General features: G+C 38.1%; 2 protein-coding genes and 1 long non-coding RNA gene across 13 annotated transcripts in view; all 3 read right to left on the reverse strand.

The window, feature by feature from the left end:
• The window catches only part of LOC139138896 (YTH domain-containing protein 1-like), a 25,920-nt gene extending 18,273 nt beyond the window's left edge, over positions 1-7,647 (reverse strand). For 5 of the 11 annotated variants that reach the window (XM_070707481.1, XM_070707479.1, XM_070707478.1 and 2 more), the window contains exons 1-6: positions 7,446-7,646; positions 6,994-7,095; positions 4,116-4,693; positions 2,911-2,959; positions 2,350-2,598; positions 1,317-1,478 (exon numbers count right to left, since the gene is read on the reverse strand). In XM_070707481.1, coding sequence (XP_070563582.1) covers positions 1,317-1,478; positions 2,350-2,598; positions 2,911-2,959; positions 4,116-4,693; positions 6,994-7,095; positions 7,446-7,473 — 1,168 coding nt within the window. In that variant the 5' untranslated portion in view covers positions 7,474-7,646. Of the gene's footprint in view, positions 1-1,316; positions 1,479-2,349; positions 2,599-2,910; positions 2,960-4,115; positions 4,694-6,993; positions 7,096-7,445 lie in introns of all 11 variants that reach the window. The other 6 variants (XM_070707487.1, XM_070707486.1, XM_070707485.1 and 3 more) reach the window with 3 other exon arrangements.
• Positions 7,648-10,445: 2,798 nt separating this feature from the next.
• Positions 10,446-13,924, reverse strand: LOC139138902 (uncharacterized). The gene is made up of 3 exons (XR_011553692.1): positions 13,716-13,924; positions 11,074-11,138; positions 10,446-10,764 (listed from the first exon to the last, which is right to left on the reverse strand). It is a non-coding gene; the product is annotated as an uncharacterized lncRNA (long non-coding RNA).
• Positions 13,925-20,096: 6,172 nt separating this feature from the next.
• The window catches only part of LOC139138903 (nipped-B-like protein A), a 56,004-nt gene continuing 49,095 nt past the window's right edge, over positions 20,097-27,005 (reverse strand). The window contains exons 38-47 of the mRNA XM_070707493.1: positions 26,564-26,699; positions 25,867-25,977; positions 25,117-25,317; positions 24,015-24,161; positions 23,218-23,392; positions 22,863-22,977; positions 22,457-22,631; positions 21,665-22,072; positions 21,028-21,114; positions 20,097-20,346 (exon numbers count right to left, since the gene is read on the reverse strand). Coding sequence (XP_070563594.1) covers positions 20,290-20,346; positions 21,028-21,114; positions 21,665-22,072; positions 22,457-22,631; positions 22,863-22,977; positions 23,218-23,392; positions 24,015-24,161; positions 25,117-25,317; positions 25,867-25,977; positions 26,564-26,699 — 1,612 coding nt within the window. The 3' untranslated portion in view covers positions 20,097-20,289. The remainder of the gene's footprint in view (positions 20,347-21,027; positions 21,115-21,664; positions 22,073-22,456; positions 22,632-22,862; positions 22,978-23,217; positions 23,393-24,014; positions 24,162-25,116; positions 25,318-25,866; positions 25,978-26,563; positions 26,700-27,005) is intronic.

The following is a 27,005-nucleotide window of genomic DNA, read 5'->3' on the forward strand; positions in this document are numbered from 1 at the left end:
TCTCCTTGTACCAACTTTGAATAAATTCACTTGATACATGTCTGAGTTATGGTTCTGGACATGAAAAAATGTGATAAAATGGCCACACGGCGGCCATATTGGATCGTATCACATAACAAATCAATGTGCATGTTCATGACATAGGTCAATATCCTTGTACCAAGTTTGAATAAAATCGGTTGAGTTATGCCTGAGTTATGGCTCTGTACATGAAAAAATCGTAACAAAATGGCCGCCGTGCGGCCATATTGGATCGTATCACAAAACAAATTGACGTGCATATCTATGGCATTGGTCAATGTAATTGTACCAACTTTGAATAAAATCGGTTGAGACATGTCTGAGTTATGGCTCTGTACATGAAAAAATCGTGATAAAATGGCCGCCTGGCGGCCATATTGGATCGTATCACAAAAAAAATTGACGTGCATATCTATGGCATTGGTCAATGTAATTGTACCAACTTTGAATAAAATCGGTTGAGACATGTCTGAGTTATGGCTCTGTACATGAAAAAATCGTAATAAAATGGCCGCCTGGCGGCCATATTGGATCGTATCACAAAAAAAATTGACGTGCATATCTATGACATTGGTTAATGTCCTTGTACCAACTTTGAATAAAATCAGTTGAAACATGCCTGAGTTATGGCTCTGTACATGAAAAAATCGTAATAAAATGGCCGCCTGGCAGCCATATTGGATCGCATGACAAAACAAATCGACGTGCATCTGTATGACATATGAAGTAATCCTTGTACCAAGTTTGAATGAAATCGTTCCAGGCATCTCTGAGATATCTGCGTGAACGGACGGACGGACGGACGGACGGACGCACGGACGGACGCACGCACGGACATGACCAAACCTATAAGTCCCCCCGGACGGTGTCCGTGGGGACTAATAAAATAACATGCGCTGTACAAGAAACACCGAAAAGCCACCTGATTAACTGACGAAATATTCATGATTCAAAATTTGGCTTTCGCTAACATAAAACTGACGAAAAGAAAACTTTAATACAGACTTTGGAAAGTTGCCCCACAGGCTTTACTTTCAAGGGGATTTGAATAAAGAAAACAGTGTGAACCACAAAAACAGAAAGTATTTCAAATTCATGACCAACATGTGAAGCAAGATATTTCACCATCCTTGGAAAGGATTGGTGCTCATGACAGTAACATTGATGACGCCTAGGCCAAACATTCAAAATAAATAGGATTTTTTACCAAGTGTGTGCTGCCTGCTACACAAACTCTGTTTGGAAACTCTATGGAGTCCCATCTCTTAATTTTCATGCCAATTTAACTAGGGTACCTTTGGATATTTGTTTTACAGATGATGACACCGTGGATATCTTGTGACTACCTTCAGAGCCGGACTCATTTCGTTGGCTCTTATCGAATACAATGGGGGATATGTGCCTTCTTTTCCTCCGGCGTCTTCTCTCACGTTTCCTTCGACCTTCACTTCCACTATCTACGGATAAAGATGATGGAAAACCCACTGTCAGCTTTGGTGTTCATAACTTGTTTTTTGACCAGTAGGACAGAAAACCACTTTTCCTTAAGGTAGAATGTGCCTCAGGATCATACATTTGGACTCTAAAACTGTTACGATATTCTTTTGGCCTACCACTTGTTGGGGGGGGGGGGGGGGGGGGGGGGGCCTTATTTTGAAGCTTATGGAGTAAATAAGTTTTTACTGGCTTATGTTGTGTGAAAATCAGGAATTTTATTTCCTCCCGTAGAGGTAACACAAGGATGGCATCCATTTTGAATTTCAAATATCAGAAAATACTAGGTAATTTGTTTTTCTGGTACAAAAATTTGCGCAGTGACTCCTGATTTTCTTTTTGATTTTGAAACAGAATGGTTGAAAGTGTGCTTGAGGAAAGTCTGAGCAAAATAAGTCTTTCAGTTTTGAGGTGCCAACTACCTTTATAACAGATTTTTTCCCTTTGAAATTACCATCACTGATATGGCACATCGAGTTTGTGATTCAATTTAAGCATATTTGACTCTGGCAAACATAAAATTATAAAATCAAATGCACAATGACAGAATAACGAGTACATTGCTATAAAGACATGTCAAAAATATGTTTGTAATCATGAAGGCAAACACATGAAAATACTGTTAATCATGACATTGCAAGATTTCTAGAATTCAACAGTAACATCAAATCTCATTTCCAAGATAAGAAATCCCCCCAATGTAGTTACCTGGCTTTCTAAGGGTGGCTTTCACAAAAACTAACCACAGATGTCTACGATAATGTTGAATTTGTAATATACTGACACACGAAGAACAGAGTCTTGCAAATAAAAAAACCCACCACCTTTTCTTACCTGATGCTGAACTTCCACTTGCTGATCTTGAACGGGAACGAGAGCCAGACTTTGACCTGGATCGTGACCTTGAGACGGACCTTGATGAACCTCCACTTGAGCTAGACCCTGCCTCACTGCGAGTGTCAAACTCCTCTAGGTCATGGCTGATGGTGGTTTCCTCTTGTCCAATATCCTCCTCTACAGTCACATTCAGCTTGTCTTCCATGGCAACTGTGTCATGCTTGCTATCCTCTGCCTTTTCCTCTACTATATTGGGTGAAAGCAATAGAATGTAACAGGCACTGCCACACTGACACCACACATCACTGCAATGACCAATCTTGATATATTACAAAAATTACTCTGTATTTGTGATACACTGACCACTTCTATATGACAGTAAAATCTTACCATATCCATTACCAGAAAGGAACTAACTCTGCAAACAACACCTATGCTATATAGTGGGGCATATTTTATCTGTAATGTGTCTCATGCTGGATAAACTTAAAGTACATTAAGACTGTAAAAAACACAAACACTCTAAGCCACAGTAAGATGGCTCACAGTGTAAGTTACCTGTTTTTTCCAGGCTGATTTCAGTCTTTGCGTCAACTTCCATAGCCTCCTGTCAAAAAAAAAGAAAGAACAAAAGCTTAAAAACCTACTTCTTTGTAACATTATAAAGCTTACGACAGCCTAGTTATCGTGTGCAAACTTTCAAGCAATGACAGCTGAATGTAGCATTTGACGACTGCAAAGTTACACAACTTTCAAACAACTGCACGATTTTCCAAGATATTTGATTTTTTTGAATGAAGCAGCCAAGTTTTCTCACTGTTGTTACACTACCAGCTTGGGAGCTTCATAAAATATCACATACACACATAATATTACTGAGGGCTCAACTATGTTGCATGGGCAACTAATGACAAATTTGCTTTTTAAAGTCTGAGCTGCTAACTCTTCTCTTTCTAGATCGCATATTTTTGTTTTTTGTCGCCAAGTTCAATGTACTACTCCCTGGATAATGTTTGCAATGTTGAGTAATGCAGATGAGTGTTTCTGTAATCAAGGCAAAATTTTCACTGTCTGTTGATGTAATTCGTCTGGGGAAAATTTGGGTACAATTTCCTTTGAACTTTTGATGCAATATCCAGTATTGGGTTAGTCAACATGGATTGACTGGATTTATATGCAAAGCACTCTATTATCTCTGAAGGCTGACAATTTCCCAGCAGGAATTTAAACAATTGGAAACAAATATCCTACTCATAATATAGAGAGTTGAAAAACCCAACCACTGGCTAATTAGGACATTCTAGTCAGGAACTCCCAAATGAGACACCCTAATCTACAGTGTATACATGGAGCAAATTACTAAAAATACTGTCAGAGATGCAAATGACTGGCTTTAAGTTAATGCGGGTCGCAAAATTGAACTTCAATATTAACAATACCAGAATCAGGGTTCCCCATGCAAAATTTGGTACTAGACAAATAAATGACCTAATATTTTTGGACACTTTAAAATCAAAATGGCCATCACTCTTGTTTTAACTATATGGGAAAAACAAAATTTTCAATTCCAAAAAGTACGACAGAGTAAACTTCGTAAACTTCACAAACTTCAAATTGAGCCCAAGCCCACACAAGCTGTAGACAAGAAGGTACTGTGCAAATTTGAGAGACCAAAAATCTGTCCCGGACGCACATTCAGAAAAGCTTGCATTTGCATCATCAGTGTATTTCTGGTTAGACATTTGTGACAAAGTGTAACTTACTTGACTCTGTTTGTCCTTTCCGACCTCTTTATCATCACTTTTTTTAAGAACCTTCTTGGCAGGCACAACTTTCTTGACTCTCTTAGCAGAATCTGGCTTCTTTTCAATCACACTCTGTTTAGCTTTACTAACAGTAGATTTCTGCTGGCCAGCCGATGAGCCATCGTTTGTTTTTCCCGACGATGCACTTTTCACCAGATTTTGTTTCTTCTTCATCTCTTTCTCTTCGACTTTTAACTTTTCAAGGTTTTTCTCGTGTTCTGCCTTGATGGATTCCAGCTTCTTCTTCTCCTTCTCGATCTGCTTGGATTTCTCTGGCTCTTTCTTATCAGTTTTTGGCTTTGCAGAAACCGTCTTCTTGACGCCTTTCTTTTCTCCAGCCTTTGCAGCAACAGCCTTGGCACTGCCAGGACTCTTGTTTGATGGTGTTGGTTTTCCTGTCGCTGACTTCTGCCCTGAAGACTTCACTTCTTTCACGGTTTTCTTCGTTTTCACATCTTTTGTGCTCTTTGAGTTTGCAGTTCTGGAGACAGCAGACTTTGATGGCTTTTTCACGGGAGGTTTACTGGGTTTCTTTCCTAGAATGGCAAAAAACAGTCAAATTTTCTAGTATTATTTAACGAGGTCCCTATGTGGTAACAGGGAAAGACACTAAGGGTTGCCCGATTGCCCGGGGCAAGTGAAAGTCGCGTTTGGGCAAGTGAACCTCCGATGCCACTTGCCCGACGGGACAAGTGAAAAAAATAATACCTAGAAATCGAATTCACGAGAGCGATTTTCTGGTGACGGAACACGGACTATAAACAACAAAAAATAATCATATTATGTCATTGTGAACATTTCCATAATATTTTTCATAAAATTGCATGAAGAGTTGATGAAAAGAATCATGTAATCGCTTTCAATAAAATGCAGTTCAAACAATACCACCAGTTACCGTACGCTGATTTTGCATATGAGAAAGCTGTTCAGCTGGTGAAGCGTACGTTCACCAAAGTTCATTGCATTGACTGTGAGGTTACGGTGTCTCACAATATATCGATACGGTAAAAAAAAGAAACACACAGCGGTTTTTGTGCTTTGTATGAACGTTTATAATGATGTAAAAATAAAGTCCAGTGGTGAAAAATCACCAAAAAAGGGACTTTTACTAAAACGTACTCTTCAATGTTAACTTGTTGAGTGACAGTGAGTGGCATTCTGGCAAGACCGCATGCAATGAAAGTCATGAGCAAGCTTTGGTGTCAACGGGTCCAGTCTTTGAATTTTCAATGAACACTGAATTAATTTTCAGGTCAATAAGCCAAAAGTTACCTGTCAGTGGCGACCAACCTCTCTGTTTGTGAATTTTCCCATTCTAAAATGACTGTCAAGAAGCAATTGGAGCGAGTTTGACATCGAGAAATTCAGCTTGCACATTGAAAACCACCGACGCCTTAGGTTGTTGGTTTAAATTCTATTTAGACTGCGCATGAGCAGTAAAAAGACCACCTAGGTTATTAGAAAAACATAGGATACTGGTATAGTGCAATGGTAATCCAAACTTCATAGGGCTTGTGTATGATATCAGCGCAGTAAAAACATGACAAAGAAGTACATTATTTTTCAGAAGCTTAAAAACATTCCTTTATAGCTGCAGATTTTTTTCTTTCTGTATAGATATAAGTTAAAACTTTTAACTGCAAAAATACCTTGAAGGTACAATTAAAATGGCTGTTATTATTTGTACATTAAGCCCTGGCAAGAAAGTAAACATGCAAACATATGAACTGTTAGAATTTTTTCTATGAATATGAAAGCCCCACTAGCTGTAAATCTTGAAATTTGTTGACCTAAAAAAGGCTTCCTATTTTCTCTGGTTTTCTTTAAATTCTACCCATTTACAGGATATAGTCTTTTACAGCTTTACAAAAACATAGTGAAAAATTTGACAAGTAAATTACATTTTAACCATTATTTTGATTTCCCACCATACTATAAAGAAAACAAACATTTTTGTCCCAGTTGAAAACATTAAACACTATGCATTACATTGGACTACTCTGTTGTTTCCGTGAATATTCAAATGCATAAATGCACGGTGTACACTGTTTTTGCTATATTTGCATGGGGTGCCATTTTACGTTTGGGCACACATTTATTATTTCTCTTGTTCGAAATTGCACATGCAGTCTTACTGGGCAGTAAACAATACTTGTATTCCAACCCCCCCCCCCCCCCCCCCCAAGAGCACATTCCCAAAAACTTGTTTTAGTTCAGAAGTAAAATCACGTAAAAAATGCTAAATGATACAGCTAGTGGGGCTTTAATAATTAATTTAATATAAATGAGCCATCCAGCACTCTTAGAAGTGTGAGGAGAACCCTATGAGAATGTCTGACATTATCTCATGATAACATGATAAAATAAAGTGCGTGAAATGAAAAACCAGTGTTTGAGCTTTTTTCAAACACGTAAATTATACTGGGCAAGTGGTTTTCCAATTCGGGCAAGTGAACCGAACCCCCAACTTGCCCGAAGGGCAAGTGGATAAAAAAATAAGTGTCTTTCCCTGGGTAATGATGTTTCGCAGTTGAATCATTGCTGAAAAGGCTTGTACTCTCTTACAAAGACAGTTACAACCATTGTGCTCTCTGTATAAATTACCATGGCATCCTGGGGTGTGAATAAATGTCAGAATAGCTAAGCTTTCATTCCTAAATCAATTGGTCAATGTTCAAGTCATTCAAAAATTCGGGGTGATGATAAAATTAATCTTCCCTGCTTATACTGTAGAAAAAATACAGTCGCACTTACTGGACGTCAGCGAGAAATAAACAGTTATGCAGATTTCACACACACACTATACGACTGAGATATGCAAATGACCCAAACTTACCTGTTTTGTTCTCAGGTGCACTGCTATCGTTTACTTCGTCATCAAATTCATTGTCTATCACCAAAATATCTTCGAGGACGTTAACAACACTGTCACCTGGCCCTAAATATAACAAAATTCAGATTTGAAGCAGGTAATATTGGGAAGGTCATTCTGCCCAGAAACGTGGCCTCTCGCTAGACATGGAGATCTCGTAGTTGTACTACAGTCGTAGACAACGGCCTTTTTATCCTTATATTCTGCGTAATGAAAGCTATAAAACGCAGATAAAGCAATCAGCACATTATAAACACTTTGAAATTTTCTAATGCGTACTTGGAGACATCAATTTTCCACTACGCATTCAGAAAATACAAAATACAAAGTCTATGTTCACCAGGAAATCGCGCGGGCACGCGGAGGCCTCAAGTACTCAAGTTGGCTTGAAAAAATGAACTGTTTGAGTCGTTTACCTTTTGCATCTGACTTATCCTCGGCCATATCCTGCCAAAAGATCAGGCAGAAATGTAAAAAGGTAACCTCCTGGTGAGTTTAGAGCAAAATCCAAGACTGGAAACCCGCTCCTTTTCCGCTAATTTCACCGTTTTAACTACAATTTCATGATTCTAGGGTTTCCTACGCGTAGGTTCCAAAATGGCGGAGTCAACATATATACGTCACACGTCTCGCGATAGTTTGGCGTGAAACAGTGGAACTGTACGAGAATACGATGGGATCATGCGCCACCAAACGACCGTCGACCGGCTATGTATGAGCCAGGTACTCCTGTAGACCAGTACGCGCGCACTCGGAGTATGTCATGTGGTTGCAAGCCTGTCACATGAGTACCAGTGGGACGTTTGCCCTCTATGGTCACCTCTCTCGTCCGAACATGTTATGCAGAGTTGCATTGAACTTACAAGTATTACTGGTGAGACGGCGTGTGTTTTGCCTGAAAAATTTCAATAATTTTTCTGTTTTGCTAGAGCAATTGGGTGTGAATTTATTAGAATCTTTTTTTTTCTCTGATGGTGAAACAAGACAGGAACAACAGTGACACAGGATCATGTTTTACTTTCCAAGATTTTATTCATTTCAACAATTCAAGATTACAACAAGTAACAACACAATTTTACATAATCAAACTTTCTAAGGTTAACAAAGGATGAAGAGTGAATAAAATTAACGTTTTTCCGTGGTAAAAATCTTACTTAGGGAGTTGTAATTATTTACGACCTGGGGGGGGAAGTCTGGGGAATTTCATAGTATTCTGAAATTTCGAGTAAACCCCATGCCAACCCAAATGCATTTGAGTAACCCAGTCTCTAACACAGAAATTTTGACTGATCCCTCCCCTCCCCCCCCCACTTAGACCAGTTAAATACCAAGACATGTATTTGTAACATTTACAAAACTACAGCAATAGTACAGACCTTTCATATCCTGCTGGAATATCATCGTTACCTCATGACAGTTGAAAAATATGTGACCGGCAAAAGAAATTCAAAGTCACAATAAAATGTAGATACAAAAGCTCATGCTGTAACCACTATCCAACCATATAGTATTGTTTACCATACAGTATTGTTTATTTTGGATGGGTATCATGACAAGGTTTCCACTAAGATATCTGACAGGGCAGAATTTGAAAGTACAGGAGAACAGTCAGGAGGCTGGGGGGTGGGGCAGTGTCAGAGGAGTTGTACCCTCTCGTGTTGAAAATTTGAGAGATTGATGTGTGCAATAATGCAGTCTGGTGCAATATGAGAGATGTTATCAATTTGTGTAAAACTGTTAGAACACCCAACAGGGGAAAAGTGTGAGAGGCGTGTCTCTCTGCCACGTCGGAAATTTTGAGAAATTAATGAGTTCAATGATGCAGTCTGGTGCAATATTAGGTGTTTCTATTTGTTTTTACTAAGTAAAACTGTCAGAACACCCCAGGGGGAGAGGAAGTGACAGGGGTCGCATTAAGAATTTTGAGAAATTGATGAAATGGTGCAATCTGAGAGGTATTTCAATTCATTTTGTACCAAAAATTGAGCAACCCCTTCTTTCTTTCCAATTTTGAACAACCCCCTTGTAGCTTTCAATTTTTGAGTGACTACCGTCACATTCCTCTGAAACCCCCCCCCCAGGCCCTTATGTTAAATTACTCTAAAAGACCCATAAAAATATTCTTGATGGCCTTTAATTTGTGAACAACATGTACAGTAAAAGTGGTCAACTTTGATGCAGTCTTGCTGATGCATTTTATGGGGCTTGAACTCACAATATCTACATTACTAATTCGTACTAGCTTAGCAGTCATTAAAACCCCTACAAATAGGCGTTTCAACTAGCAGCGGCCTGGTATCTCATGTAGCTGTACTGTGATAATGTTCAAGAGAATCCATAGGATAGCTTGGTGTGTGCCTCAATCAGGCAAAACAACAGTTAGCAAAAATAACAACAGTAATAAATATCAATTTCTGCAAGTCATTTAAAAATATACCACCAAGGGCACAGTATTGCTCCTATCTGACAAACAACAAGAGGTATTCCTATTTCCACTTATTCACTCAAATTACTATTGTGTTTGCAAAGAGTTTGAACTTTCAATTTTCATGGGCAGAATTCCGTTTTAACAGCCACTTTTCAATTTTGTAGATCAACAATAAAAATTTGATGGTCCTTGCTTGAAATGTTAAGATTTACTCAGAGTTAAATATACACAAGTTTGTTTGTGTAAGTAAGTTTGTGTGGTGAAGTTACCTGATATTATCATTCATCACTCATCTTATTCAATCTACACATGATTTGACTCGGCTGCCTTCATCTTTGTGAAGATTTACTTAATTAAGTGATACCATGACAGGTTTTTTTGTTTATGTAACATAATGATTGGAACTGATACAAATAAACTGGAGTCTGTTTTATTGGTATGGTGCATCTTGCCATATGCCTTCTTGTGGATTGAAATCCCTCATCAGTGTATGGGGTTTCCTCCATGAAATATTTGCTAAAGTTGATCCACTACATAAAACATAAGCTCACAACTTTTTGTAGATCATATTTCACTACAAATTGGCATCAAATAAAACTACATTATTTTCAGTGTCTTCAAAATTGATTTACAAGGTATTCCGGGTTGGAATAGGTCATTCAAGCTTGCGGACTAATATATTGGCTCCAAAAACAAAAATCATTGGTTCCACCAGTTTGAAAAATGATTTGGCTTAGGTAGTCTCCAGGGATTTTTATGAGAAAATGCAAAGCTATCAGATAAACACCAATGAGACAAAAGCACTTTTTGACCGAAATTGACAAAAATTGCTCCAAAAATACAAAATTTTGCATTTTCTCACTGTATAAAAATATCTGACTTAAGTCATCCTAAGGACCTGTATACTGAATATCAAAAAGTCTGACAAGAGTTTCGAAGAAAAAAATAGATCTACAATGACAAAATAATCTCAAAATACAAAGTTGCATATCTTGGCACGATTTTACAAAATCTTATTGCTGCCATCCTAAGGGACATGTATAATCAATATTAATGTGTCTGACCAGAACTTTTGAATGATATTTTGGTTAAATATGACAATAATTGCCTTAAAATTTAAGTTTTAAAATATTTCATAACAATATGAACAAATGTCAATAAGGTTATCCCTGCAGAACATTATATTTAGATTTCTGTGGCAATACTAGAGTTTATTTGCTTCTTCAAGCATAACCATTCTTTTCCTTGACATAAGGTAAACTTCAGCCTCCTCCAACAACACAATTGTGATGTAGTCTACAACAAACCTGAGTGAGAAAAATAGAAATATAGATATACTATTAATACATTTTTGTATATTTCAAATGCTATGCTGACAAGCTAAATATTGATTTTTTAGCAATCTTTTTGTAGTAAAATAACAACTTACAGTGGACAAATATAAATAATGAAAATAATATCAAAAGTAAGCATTACAGGCCTCTAAATTTTTGAAAGTTGTAATATAATAACTTACACAATTATCCCAAAACCATTCACAGGATACAGCTCAAGTTGTAACTACAAAATGGTACACCAATGTGAGTAGCAACATATGAACATAATACCCTACTAACATTGACGTTTCTTTCACATTCCTCTTCCATCTGTTGTTAAGGCAGTGTCATATCATTCAAAGATACTGTCAAAACAAACAGAAATCCATTATTACATCAGAATGATAAACACTGTTAACAGACGTTTCATATTAAAAAGTATTCTTTTTGAATACTCTCTGTTTTCAACAGACATGCCATAAACCTTCAAAGACACAGTTTATGTTTTACTTTGCATATAAAAATGATATTAGTCTTGCAATGGTTATGTATAAGTGGAGCTGACAACAGTTGCCCCAAATGGGCAGTGACACATATGCTTTGAATAAAATATCACTTTTAACATGGTCGTCATTTCCTTCTTTTGGCAGGTTCAATCTGAACATATTTTACAGTACATGATCCTCATACAAATTAAAATGCCTCTTATTCAAAATGTAAGAACTTTATTGCCAATCAAAAAAAGTTTTGTTTAACAACATTTAAAGAAATAATGTGAAAATTTAAGAAAGTTTGACCAAGTCAGTATGGAGTTAAATTGTTTGGAAATCTTGAAATTGGAAGAATAGTGAAGCCAGGAAATTGGGTGATTTGCAAACATTTGCAAAAATTAACACTTCTTTATCAAGCAACCTAAGACTGCTTGACAGCCTTGAAGATGAACCCAAATAATAATATTTTAATCTTGGGTAAACAATTTCATTAAATTAAATGAATGTCTACAAAAAGTGATTTTGGTGCAAAATACCCTGTGTTGGGTGCAGCGCCCCTTAATTAGCAAGTTTTATACCACTGCAAAGTCTCTGTGCAACCAGGTGACACATTCTGACTCAGCATGATCTAACAGCAGATTCCTGCATAAAATTTTGATTTGAAAACTTGAATCACTTTTTAATAGCATGAAAAGAGCAAAACATAGGAGAAACTTAGATGACAAAGCCTTATAAGGGAAAGAGAGATGTACCACATGACTCCGTGCAACCAGGTGACACATGGTGACTCAGCATACTCAAAATGCAGTTCCTGCAAATAATTTAATTAGACAACTTAAATCAATTAGTGATAGCATAGAAAGATGAAAACCAATGAGAAAACTTAGAAGTCACAGCCTTAGCACAGTAAGAGAGATGCACCAGAGTGTCCGTGCAACCAGGTGACACATGGTGACTCAGCATACTAAAAATGCAGTTCCTGCAAAATATTAGATTACACAACTTAAATCAGTTGGCGATAGCATAGAAAGATGAAAACAAATGAGTAAACTTAGAAGTCACAGCCTTAGCACAGTAAGAGAGATGCACCAGAGTGTCCGTGCAACCAGGTGACACATGGTGACTCAGTATACTAAAAATGCAGTTCCTGCAAAATATTTAGATTAGACAACTTAAATCAGTTGGCGATAGCATAGAAAGATGAAAACCAATGAGAAAACTTAGAAGTCACAGCCTTAGCACAGTAAGAGAGATGCACCAGAGTGTCCGTGCAACCAGGTGACACATGGTGACTCAGTATACTAAAAATGCAGTTCCTGCAAAATATTTAGATTAGACAACTTAAATCAGTTGGCGATAGCATAGAAAGATGAAAACAAATGAGTAAACTTAGAAGTCACAGCCTTAGCACAGTAAGAGAGATGCACCAGAGTGTCCGTGCAACCAGGTGACACATGGTGACTCAGCATACTAAAAATGCAGTTCCTGCAAAATATTTAGATTAGACAACTTAAATCAGTTGGCGATAGCATAGAAAGATGAAAACCAATGAGAAAACTTAGAAGTCACAGCCTTAGCACAGTAAGAGAGATGCACCAGAGTGTCCGTGCAACCAGGTGACACATGGTGACTCAGCATACTCCAAATGCAGATTCTGCAAAAAAATTTGATTAGACAACCTAAATCAGTTGGCAATAGCATAGAAAGATGAAAACCAATGAGAAACTTAGAAGTCACAGCCTTAGCACACTAAGAGAGATGCGCCAGAGTGTCCATGCAACCAGGTTACACATTGTGACTCAGCATACTCAAAATGCAGTTCCTGCAAATAATTTAATTAGACAACTTAAATCAATTAGTGATAGCATAGAAAGATGAAAACCAATGAGAAAACTTAGAAGTCACAGCCTTAGCACAGTAAGAGAGATGCACCAGAGTGTCCGTGCAACCAGGTGACACATGGTGACTAGCATACTCCAAATGCAGATTCTGCAAAAATATTTGATTAGACAACTTAAATTAGTTTGGTGATAGCATAGAAAGATGATAAACCACTGGGAAAACTTAGAAGTCACAGCCATAGCACACTAAGAGAGATGCGCCGGAGTGTCCATGCAACCAGGTTTATAATGCTTTGAGCATTTTCGACCGTTGTTACTGAAGCAGTGCCATGAATACAAAAGCAAGCACAGTAGCTTTGTACGGCTTCGGACCATAACGATCAAACACTAAAGTGCTGAATCTATCGAGGTCGATCATGATGACTGATGTATGTAGACAAAGTCAGAGGCGAACTGTCATGTAGACCTGGTTTCGTCTGACCTCTGAATTTTAAAGACCCTTGAATTTTAAAACCGCCTGCATGCTAACACCAGAGATATATGAGAAATCGTATCCTTGTGTTACAAGCCTACGATCAAGAATCGAACAGACTACTATACTTGTACTCACTTGCTTCGAAATGGCACAAATGAAAACGTGCTTTGACAACCAGAGCTAGCACAAGGTATCAAGAATGCAAGGAATTACCCATGCTTGGACTTTCAACTCTGATCTTTGACATCGAAACATAACCAAATATGGGTGTGTCATAGCCAACAACCACATGACATATTTACAACCAGATGACAGGACTCCCAAACGCGCGTACTCCCTCTATCAGGTACGATGCTGAAGTTGGACTCAGTTTCGGTTTCGGTTTCGGATTCGGTTTCGGATTCGGTTTCGGATTGGAGTGACTGAGAGAAGTTGTAATCCGAAACCGAATCCGAAACTGAGTCCAACTTCAGCATCGTGAGCCAGGTCGGCTGGAGCCAGGCCAGAAACCGGTCCAAAAATGGAAACACTATCATGACTGCTTTATAATGTCATTCTCCGGATTTGCATACAATATTAATTACGGCGTGCATCAAATGTAATACTGTGATGTATTTTGTGCCTTCAAATTGAAAGACAAACTTTTGCTGAAACTTTGCATGTGGAAACTTAGGTACCGTTCAGTTTTTACGGCCGGGGGGGGGGGGCGGCAAATCCAGGGGGGGGGGGGGGTCATCATAATTTTGGAATCCGTAAAGGGGGGGTCATCGCTTTTTCACTGTTAGGAAAGGGGGGTCACCACATTTTCAAAAACATAATACCAACAATAAAGTTCACTTTATGCCATGGCCATGATCGACCCTCTTTACCGGCTGGCCGCCTTCGGCGGCCCACTACAATAAATATACATTATGTATTACCCATGACCCTCTTAACGGGCAGACGCCTTTGGCGGCCCACTCCAATTAGGTTTACTTCATGCAATGGCAATGATTGACCCTCTTTACCGCGGGCCGCCTGCGCCTGCGCGGCCCACTACAATAAATTGACTTTATGTAATACCCCACGGCAATCTTACCATAAAATTCCCAATTGAAGCCGCGGCTTGTATTAGAAACATTTTTGAGGGACCCCTGGGATCACGCACTGAATAATGGTAATGGTTGCGCGCCTTCAGCGGCCCTGTCCAGTAAAGTCTACTTTATGCAATAGCCATGATCGACCCTCTTTACCGGCGTGCCACCTTTGGTGGCCCACTAGAATAAAGTTGACTTTACGTAATGGCCCATGACCCTCTTAACCGGAGGGCTGCCTTTGGCGAACCACTCCAATAAAGTTTACTTTAAGCAATGTCCATGGACATGAGTTGTCTATAGACATGAAGTTAAAAATTGCCTTACAGTCGTCCTAATTAACAGATGTTTCAATGGATGTGGCTGAGAAGTTTGTGCACTGGCATCGAATAAAGTGCGCCGCGTACCGGAGTTCAAATCCAAACCTAGCTGTGGAAACACAGCTATCTGTTGGCGGGGTAAGGGGGATCGCTATGCAGGTCAAAGGTCAACCCCGCCACGGGCGGGGTTGACCTCTGACCTGCATATCGATCCCCGTTACCCCGCCAACAGATAGCTGCGTTTCCACAGCTAATCCAAACCATGCAGGTAAATTTGACATATGGGTTTTGGTTATTTTTCAGGGGGGGGGGGGTCATCAATTTTTTTCGTCTGACAAAGGAGGGGGGGGGGTCATCTTTTTTTCACAAAAAATGCAGGGGGGGGTCTATATTTTTTTGAACACCGGCGACAAGATTTTGCCGCCCCCCCCCCAGGCCGTAAAAACTGAACGCTCCCTTACAACCATTCTCTTTCGAAATCAAGGATAAACTCCAGGGTCATCCAGCAAAGTTTGGTACTGCAGAAACAAACTAGCAAATATTTACCAATACTTGAAATCCAAAATGGCAGCAAACTCTGTGGGGAAAAATTAAATTTTCCATCTTCACAAAACAGGTAACAACTACTAACTCAAGGACCTTCAAAATGACCCCCAGCGGTACAAGAGATTGTTCAGAAAAGTACTGTAAAAGTTTGAGAGTCTGGATATCTGATCCCGAGGCACATTCTACCTTAACAAAGACCATTATCTCAGTGAGTTGCATTACAAAGTGGTATGTTTCAAACTGATAAAATTACTTTCTTGAACTGTGAATTAGAGAGATGTTACAGTCATTTGAAGTCTCTAAATGAAGGTTCCTATATATTGTGCACAGTATCTCACTCTGTTATCAGGTTATGTTGGAAATCCCTAGCAAAATAATACCAAACATTTCCACAGCATATATTCAGTACTATTACAGAGCAAAAGAATTACATGGACAAATATATTATTCTATTAACTTCAGAATCAAATGCCCAATTTAAGCCTCTTTCAGGACTCAAGGTGATATTGACAATTCGACAGAATTTAGTGGATGTGCGTGTGATTCTGAACTCTTTTTTGAAGAGTTCAGTCACTCCTCTGGATTTACAATGATGTTGGGAGGTGGTGGTCATCGACAGATCTTTGAAATGGTAACCATTCAATATTTTTTAATCAGTGTATGACGATTCATTCTTTCACAGAGGTTTTGTCCTTTAGCCTAACTTAAAATTACCATCTGCCCTATAATTTTCATGGCTACCCGCTTGTATCGTGCTATAAATACTGTTCTTTGAGTATGCGTATGCAGATAATTTAAGGATAATATAGTAATTTGTGAATTATCAAACCGATGAAAGATACAGCACACAGCAATTTAAATGTAAATGTGATGAAATCATTATATTTTCCTTGACAGTGGTGCTATTCCTGCTCCAAATTTTACCAGTTCAATGGTTCACCTCATTTTTTTTGCTTTGTGTATTTATTTCTGTCTTTACTCATAGACTCCGTTTTTGGGGTCTATGCTTTACTCAAGCCAAGCAATGGCGACTTGGGAAACCTTTGCCCATAAGCTTCCTTGAATACCAGAAATTTTCGGAAAATTCCTGCAAGATCGTATAGTACTGTTCACATTATCTTTATGCAATAGTGTTTGTGATGAAGTCTTGCGGTTTAAGGGAATAATATTTTGTGTGTTTATGGCTGGTACCAATTGTCGAGTAATAAACTGACATTATGTTCCCATTGAAGAAAAATTGCAGATGTAGCATATTCATTGGAAGTTGCCTGTACTCTATCTCATTCACAAAGTATATATCAAGTATATACCTTGGGAATAGATATTTGGACTCTAAAACTTTTACAGTACTCTTTTGGTCTCCCACTTGTGGGGACTTGTTTTGGAGCTCATGGAGTAAATGCAGTTTTGACATGCTTATTTTTGCGATAATCAAAAATTCAATTTTTCCAGATTGAGTTCACACAGGTATGGAAGCCATTTTGAACTTCAAGTGTCAGTAAATATCGAGTCATTTGTTTCTCTTGTGCCAAATTTTGCACTGTGACTTTCATTTTGGATTTCGAAAGAAACTGCTTTAAAGTTTCCTTTGCAAAAGTTTAACAGAAAGTCCTTTATTTTCTAGGCAGTTTGAAGATTGTCCTGAGTGAAGTTCTGCTGGTAGTGTCTGCTGCATTGATATATTTCAAGTTCATTGTCAGTATGCAACTTCATGTGGAACAAGTATGTGGTATAAATAATGGCAGAATGGTTTTGGCTTGTTTGGGGTATTCACAGAGTTCGGTCTCAAAAATACCGCGGTATTTTGGGGGTTTACCAATGGGGGTGCTGTTTGGCTATTTTGCACATGTATGGTAGTTGTCAATATCCTGGCTCAACATAAAGCATCATATTGCAGTGTGGTAAGTCTTACAATTTCATGAAAGTATGTGCCATGTGTCATTATCATGATCATATCATGTAAAATAAATAAGCAAGGAGCCATCACTAGTTAACTTTTTCATAGACAGGATTTGCTAGTTTGGTACACATAGACCTGATTACATGCATTTGGTTGACAGGTCAAAACATTACATGCAAAGTAGTAATTCCTTAATTTTGACGATCTCTCCCTTTACCTCATGAGACAAAGTAAATTGATTCGTCCCCTCCCCCGGAACCAAATGATTGACACTTAGCAGACATGGCTTTTTATATCAACAAGGTGAAATCACTTGTCAACTTTGTCTCACTAGTACATGCGATGTTGAGCTGAGAGAATTAGTACCATTGATGCGATCTTTGATCGAAGGCAAACTGAGTGAGAAATGGGGGACTATTTCATTTTGTTTAAAGTTCAAACATTAAAAACAGAAAACTGCAAAACAGTACAAAACAAATATACACAGTTTGCAAAACTTGTATGTAGTTTCCCATTGGCTTATATATTACTCAACAACCAAACCTTTGATGTAATCAAGTATATGATTGTAAGGGGTGGCCCATTTGATTTCAGGGGGGAGGGGGCTGGAGGAAATGGTTGTGGCAACAATTTTTTCTCTCCAGAGGTTGCTTCAAGGCAATTTTTTTTCAACATACAAAATCATTCAATCACAATCTTGTAAAACTCAGCTGTTTTTACAAATCTTATCCTTTCCATTTCCAGTCATTGTTTAAAGTACACCAGAGCAAGGCAATGTCAACAAATGCAACTGAAGACTTGAGTTAAAGCAATTACACACATATGAATATCACAAATCATACTATGTACTGAGATATAACAGCAGATTAATATTCTTTTCTTCATCATTAAATATCTGATCAGATGGCATACGACATGACATTGACCAGTTTTATTTTCTAGTAAAATTTGAGAAAAATTTAAAACTTTAATAGACATAAAGTGTTAATGCTTTATAATGAGATTTATTTGTTTATTGATTTCAATCTCTTTTGTAGACTTGACAAACATTCTCACGTTTATTCTCACACTGGCATCATTGCATTTATAATACAGTGCAGTTGGGGAGTGCAGCAGAAGAATACAAGTACGCCATTCATGTATGGTCACTATGTATGCATGGTCACTCTGCACACAGTGACAGTGATTCATGCTACTGAGAAGGGCTTTCTGCTTCTATAGATACCCATTCAAAATACCGCCATAGGTGGCAGCTTTCTTGTTCAACAATACTGCCATAGGCAGCATTTCCAGAGACCACTGAGTGCTGGTCTACCACCCAAGGGTGCATCACAGCAAATTTTTTTTTTTCCTTCCCTTCTGTCAAAAATCCTCCAGCCCCCCCCCCCCCCCAATCAAATGGGCCACCCCTAACATAAATTTACAAAAAGGTCACAAAATTGTCACATTTTATGTTGCAGATGACATCAACTCTTCAACAGCACTTTTGACTTTTTTTCAGGGCTGGTTTGATTACAAGGAAAAAATTTGCAATGGTACCAAAGTTTTTCGTGGAATGAACAAAAGGAACAGCATAGTGTAAAGGTCATGAACACAACACTTTAATGACCAATTTCTTAAAACTTTGGCAGGTGTTTACATAAAAGTGGCAGAACTTTCTCTCAAAGACTGAAAAATTCAAAATTAAGATGCAGTATAAACTGTATAAACATGTCTTTTTTTAAAAACAGGGAAGTTCTCTATCTATTGAAATTATCAGAAGCCAAGATCATGTATCTACAGCTAGACCTTTTTTATGATTCAATAAAAATACATGGATGCCTTTTTTCCCTTGCCTGATGCAAACTTAGCAAAGTCTTGATCTTCTTTCTACGCCAAGCTAATTCAGCGACACCGGCTTTTTGTTTTTCAAACCATATTCATTGCATAACCATTTTTTTGAAGAATTTGACTATATTATATTACAAGAGGCATAACTTAATACTCTCTTCTGTATTATAAATAGTATAATAAACAATAACCTGTATAAGTTTGCAGTATATTACAGTTTGAATTTTCCATATTTGAAGCATCAATTTTTTTGAAATACCTAGGCTTCCAGTGACAAGGAAACTGACAGTTTATATTGAGTATATTTTGTACAACCTTGCTAATTTTCTGTAAATTAATTGACAGATCACAGGGGTAACGGCAGTATGAAAACCATTTTGCTGAATGCAAAAGCTCTGTGCAAAATTTTGTATGTACAGAATCATGTCCGTATGGAATTAGAGGCAAAGCAGACTAAAGTCAGTGAGGAACTGTACAGATGTGTCAGCTTGACTGAAACATTTACACATAACAGTATTTGTCACAAGACTTCCAAGTCCATTCCTTGTCTTGTGGCTCGAAATCAACAAAAAAAATATTCCAGTGGCGTAGCAAGTACTGATGGCCTTTGAACTTCAGTTGTGTAGGATGCAGTGCACTGACAGTCATAAGTTCTATGTCAATGTTGTGACTGGCAATGTCAGAGTCACTAGTCCATATCGTTGTTGAGGAACACCCTCCACAAGGAATGTATTTCAAAGGAAGAGGTAATGCTGGTCCCAGTGTCTCAGCGATGCATTTAAAAGACTGGAGGCAGGATGACGATCAAGCCTAGGCTGTCTCCTCCTGCAATCCGTGAGTACTCCAGAATTCCATGGATAACTAGCAACATTCCATTAAGAGTCACTATCTCTGAAATGTGCCACTGAATCCAGGACTGTACATGCTGGATCTTATTCCTTAAGTCTCCCAGACTTCCAAGTTTGCAAAGTGTCACAAAAGGTTGTCTGGGTCCAATGCATATTGTTTTTTGTAACCATGGCAAGCTGAGATTTCTGGGTCTATGCTCGGAAATCTGGATCACTTGAGTCACTGTCGTCAGTATAATCCAAGGAGAAGTAAGCATGTGGTTAAGGAAAGAAACTGAAAACAAGTTTTGTTAGCAGTATGCTACTACAATTCTACCTTGTTTCAAATTTATATTCAGATCTCTAATGTACATCCATACATCCAGCTATGCACAAAGAACTCATCCAGTTTGGTTGCTGAACAATCTACTCTGAATGAGAAGACATAATTCTGTATATGTTTGGCATGATTGACTCGATTGCATCTTGCATGATGTTCAAAAAATTGCATCTTGCATAGTGTTCAATATTGCAGACTCAGTTCAGTGACAACTTACTGGTAATACAGCAATCATTGGAGCAACCTGAAGATTGATTCACTATTTTTAACATTGCTTCATCCCCATTCTTTTGTGGTAAAACTTTGGCTCCACTCAATATTTGTCTGGTGAGTTAAACCCTGTAAGCACTACTGGTTGGTAGGACTAGAAAACTAATATCTGGCAAAGCATTAGGGGCTTGCACTGATCAAATTTCTTACTACTCAGAGTCAGTGTTCAGAATTACAGGAGGGCAAACTGTATTGCCTGAAAGTCTTTTTGGACACTGTTTTGATAAAGTAGCAGAAATTGCTATTGCTACCCCTCTGACCACCCCTATCAACGTATCAATCGAACAATTGGACCAGATAAACAAAACAAACAAATACAGTGAAGTGAGCTGAAAGGATATTTTCTTTCTCTTCTTGTGTGGTTTGGGTTTTCTCCCTCCTCCTCCTCTGCGTTGTTTTGGTTTGGCTCTTGCCTTGTGTTTTGAAGCCTGCAACAGACAATATTGATATTATCACATCATAGGGAAATATCATAATAAAGGAGTGGTACGCTTAAACTTATGTCAACAAACTCCTGATCAAACGTTTCAAATTAATGAAAAACTAAAACCCCTTAGATGAATTTGAGTAAAAGTAATATTGGAAGAGAGAACATAATAGCAGACGAAGAGACACTAATCAATAAGAAGTTTTGACGGACCATTATAACATGCATAAGGAAAACTTTTACAAACAATTCAATCACAAAAATATGCATTCCATATTCTCCAAATCTCCTATAAAAAGACAGTACCATAATAATATGCACAGTTCATTGTTTTCAAAAGGTGAATACCAGAATATGAATCGACCAAGAAAAAATAAACCACATGCAGAAATGCACGTAGAAGTATTCCCACATTTATCAATATAAATTTGTTTGACTTCCCAGCGTCTGCTTTTCACAGAACACGGCAGATTGCAACATTTTATCTAGAGTAGGCCTACTGCTAATGCATAAAATGTGAGCCTGAAGTCTGAAATTATGGCAAGACTTGCCTGTAAAGGAAGCACAGACATGTCCAGATTTGCATCCATATTGCCATTAGCTGGTGTGTGTGGCATAGCACCACCATCTGTTGATTCCGCATCTTCTTTCCCAGTAATGCTGGCATCATCTTTTCCAGTGTAACTTGCATCATCTTTGATCTCCTCATCTTTCCCAACATGGCTGCCATCCTTGCTGTCGTTGACCTTTCCCTGGGGCTCTCCAGTGCTGGCTGTATCAACTACTTGAGGTGGCACTTCATGTCTTTCTAGGACCACCGATAACTGCTGTGTAATGATGGGTTTAGAAGTTGATGCATCTTGCTTGGCTGCCATAGGATCTTGTTTTGGAGTGGTCTGACCCGTTTCCTCAAGCTCATCATCCTCTGCTGGGTCTAGCACTTCCATCAGCTGCTTGAACTGTAAATGAAAGTAATGCACATGCTTTCTATGGTGTACAGTTTAAACATATTTGATTCTACAAGATAAATTATAATTCCTGTGAATGGAGGACCTCAGCAGACTTTTCAGTTTCATAACTATCACAGTAAGGTTCAAAATCATTCAGGTAAAAAAACATCGCTCGTTGGCAATAAAACTTGATGCATTTAGGAATTTATGGCCAGCATGACTGGTTGAACACTACTTGTACACACAGCCTTTAACACTTGTAAATTTTTGTAGTACAACCAAAGTACTAGTACTTTTGTTAGGTTCAAAGCTTCAGACTAGAGATAGGAGTTTAAAGGGTTACACATCAGCGGCTACTCCACTTTCTGACTCAACACAAGAGTGATTACTTACATCCAAGTACTCATTTACAATGTCCCTCTTAGCTCTGTCAGAAAGTGGTGCTCTTGGCACACCATCCCTCAGATATTCTAAAGCTCTTGCCGGTTCAAACTTGACACCTTGCTTTCTGTTCAGTGCCTTGTCATACACCTTTGCTGACTCTGTCGGTGAATACCTGTGTATTGTGCTGTGAAGGTACAAAATGGATTTCCATGAAAAGTGCATTTTTCACCTCTCATTGTCGCACTCACACAAATTCAAAGTGATGTAAAATTTTGATGATGCAATACTTAAATATAACATGTAAGCAGCAATTAGGTCTGAAGTTTTTTCTTCTGCTGGAGTTGCTCAAGTGGATAAGGGATTCTGGTACCACAATATCACATTTAAAACCATATTACAAAATTACAAGACATACCTGTCTCTGAAGCCATACATATCTTTAAGGTGCTGTTTAAGAACGAGAAGAACCATACATGCTTGAGATGCTATGCAGCAATCAATCAATGGCGTTGGATCTTCTGGTACTCGTGCTGTGAAATAAAATGCAAAATGGTTCTTCATTACAGCATTAGGATTCATCACTTTAGAGGACACTTGATAAACTTAATTAGCATCGACAGTGTCTGACACTAGTATAGCTCTGAGATGGGTGCACATGTTTGAAAAGCTGTAAAAACTAACGCTTCCTTTGTACATGTTGATGACTGAAACTATGAACTGAAAAATTTTAAATAATGCACTTGAGAGATTTTGTGAAACATGATACTTACTCATTAGGATGTCAACATCTTCTTCATCCTCATCTTCCAACAGTGGATTCACCACTTGTGGTTGCGATTGTGGTTGCTGTTCTGGTTCCGGTGTCTTCGCCCCACTGCTGGCTCTGGATGGAGGCCTGGAAGAACTGTTTGTTGGAGCTGGGGGATTGGCTTTCTTGAACAGGCACTGTGAGCAACGGACAAAGTAATTGAGTTACCCAGCTACATACATACATGCTATGGGAATCAACAAAGTGGCACTATCATTCTATCATTTTTGATCATGCAGGGGCAAATTGAACAATTGTTCAGCGACTGCTGCCAGTGGTATCAAATGAACTATACACTAAAGTCTAACAGGGCAGCCTCCCCCCCCCCCCCCCCCCCCCCCCCCCCCCCCCCCCCCCCCCCGATGAATAAGCAAGAAAAACAAAATCATACATTTGTCATGACTTTGTAGGTACAACAGTACATGTTATCATCTGGTCAAACAAATACATAACAAATTGTGAATACGTACTGTGCGTTTCCTTTTAGGATTGTGCCAAACAGAATATTAACCAGCACTTGAAATTATTTCCACAAAGTTTGTTTGAAAGTGTGTAGTACAAAAAATATTTTGGTAATATATCTTGTAGAGCAAGGAGCATATTCACATTGTCATTGTTTCTGGTAAAATGAACTGTTCCTTTTTTGTCCTTGTCATCTCTCAGATGACACATCTACTGAAATCTAATGATGTTGGGTGTACAGTTTTGCAAGTTTCTCATCCAAGTATTAATCACTGTGATGAATTTCAGTCTCCATACCTCTTTGAATGACTGTAGCAAGTTGGCACCAGACACGGACACGACGATTTCAATATGATGCATAATAAATAAAGGTTCGTCTTGTACAAGGTAGGGATAGTGGGCAAGATTGTCGGCCACATACACCAGTAAACCCAGAGGATTTTTCTGTGGGGAAGAAAATGAAAAAGAACAAGCTTTTAGTTACAGTACACTTTTTTGAGTTTGATCTATAGTGATGAAACTTCAGAGAAATCGCACTCATGTTACCAATCAGGTATGGAGAATAAATGTAACAGACAATAAATAATAAATAGATGTACTGCCATCTTGGCAGTTCAGATTAAGATCACAATTTGGATCAAAAGGAAAATTGCCGTAGTATGCTCCTCAAAATTGAAAGACTAAATTTCGCTCAAACTTTCTTCAACAAAACTTTAAGCCACTCTCTTTTTTCAAAATCATGAAAAATTGCAGGTCACCATGTAACTTTTGGTACTATGGAAACATATTACCTAAATTCAACTGATATTTGAAATTCAAAAAGGTCACCATCCTTGTGTTATGAAGCATTTGAAATTACTGTAAATTTTTGATTTTTGCAAAAGTAAGCCAATAAAATCTTTCGTTAATCCATTAGCTTCAAAATGAGCTTCTACATGTAGATCACCAAAGAAGTACTACACAATTTGAATATCTGTCCCTGAGGGGCATTCAACGTTAAGACACTGCAAAATTTGAACACTTTGGACAGGATAGCCTCTTTGGTTATCTAGAGATAACTTAGAAACCTAGATGAAAATCACTTTTATGCCATTGAGGGTGCTATATCCACTCAAGCTTTTCATTTAGTCTTGGTTGTGGGTGATCAACCCAATTAATGTCAGATTTATAATATGCTTCAACTTAAAAGCAAAATTAAATACCAGTTGAATACATCGGTGTCTGTATTAATTTCACTTCTTAAAATGTACCATAAAGAACAGTAAAACCATGTGAAAAGTGTAAAATGTCATACTGCATCATGCTGAGAGCAGTGTACTCTTGTTAAAGATATTGCAGAACTTTACACTTTGCTATTTCTGGTGAATGTAGCAATGTTGCAATAGCAATGATGACTTACTGCCTGCTCATCAAACAGATTGAGGAGGTTCAACAGAAGAGCCCTTCTGTGTTGCCTGTTTGATCGAATCAAGGTGTAGAGATGTGAACAGAGGCTGGAAAGGCTATCTTCCGACTTGATACCCCTAATTGGCTCTGCTGGATCAGCACAGATAAGTCTCTGAAGACGGAAGGACATCCTTATACCAGCTAGAGCCTTCATCTGAAACATGAAATGTGTAATAACAGATTTATCAATCTGTATCAAACATACACGGGATCTGTTGATCTCTATCAAAACTTCTACAGTAACGTACAATTTTTCCCCTTGCTGATAAAACAGGTTACAATAAGATCAGGTAACCGAGTATGATTGTTATTTTCATAAGCCTTATTTCAATACCATGCATACAATAAAACATCTAGCAAAGAGAATGCAAAAGACAAGTCATGATATGTGGTAATAGTACACATATCTGATTCTGGCTTTGCATGAATGAATGGTCCACCACTGTGGTACACCTATATGGATCCCCACAGTTTCTGCTATATGTACCAACAATGAATAATTCAAATATATCTATTGGTGCTAGAATCTTATCGTAAAGTTGTGCTCCATCCATTCTATACAAGTGTTGCTTTTCCTTCAAGCCTTTCTGGTTACAAGTTTCACAATATTTTGAGTTTGAGTTTGAGTTTGAGAGAGAGAGAGCGTGCGAAGACAGACACTGAGCTGTTCAATTTTGTCCTCTACCATCTAGGACATACTTACATGGATGAAACCTGGGTACTTGCTGTCAATGTCTGACAGCTGCTGATCAGCTTTCACACAGATGCTTGGCTCTTGAAAGTCTGTACCAATGGCAACTAAGTATGGCACACACTATAAATAAATGCAAATAGTGAGTGGGTTATGTCTGGGTTTACACGGACCGGTTTGTAAAATGTCGATGCATACACAAAAACAGCTGCTCCGTGAACAAACAAAATTCAAAACGGGTGGGGTAATATGAAGGCTATAAACAAATCTCTGATATCTTTTAGTTGCACTGGTTCTGATTTGATTTCTTCTATGGACAGTTGATGTGATCCTTAATGAAATTGATATGCATATTTCCTTCTTTTAATAATATTTACAATTTGTCACTTCCTATTAAATGTAATTTTTTTTTATTTCTGAATGAATATCATTAGTCATTTCTCTGTGAATACTTCTAATAAATTATCTATAATTTCTTAATAGAAATTTTGTTATTATGCCTCTGACAGCCATGTTTTGATTTAAATTTTCTGATGGCTGAACAAATTTTTCAGTCTGTTCTTGATTAAAAAAGTCCTAAAAACTGGTACCAGGTGTTCCATTTGACCATATCATTAATCTTTACACACTTTTTGGGTGAAAATCTGTGAGACGTCATGTGTTCCCCGGGGGATGTCAGGATAAAGAAGGCTAATAAGTAACATCTTACCTGGACAGGATGAACTAATCCTTGTCTGAGTATAAGGTTAACTACTTGTAAGGCACACATTCTCACAGAAGACTGCGTATGAAAGAATTCCTCCATCACTACTTTGAGATAAATCTGCATAACAGTACTACTCATCCTGCAATAAATCATCAAAACATTTGAAATTGAGTAGGTCTATAATTGGCTATTTTAACAACATTCTTTTCCTTTGTGCAGTCATTATCCTTCCTGTCAAAATCACTGATTGGCTACTCAGATAGAGTTCACTTAATTCCTTGGAAAGATTATTAAATACATAATATCTTAGACTTGAACGTTTGCAATTGAAGACACCAGATTCGTGGATTAATTCACAATGAACCCCTAGAAAGTGTAATGGGTAAGAAAAGATTTTTTCACACTTCACATCAGTGGTAGTCACAAATACAGACTATGTAAAGAT

Source organism: Ptychodera flava, chromosome 8 (genome assembly GCF_041260155.1).
Source record: "Ptychodera flava strain L36383 chromosome 8, AS_Pfla_20210202, whole genome shotgun sequence".
Classification (NCBI taxonomy): Eukaryota; Metazoa; Hemichordata; class Enteropneusta; family Ptychoderidae; genus Ptychodera; species Ptychodera flava.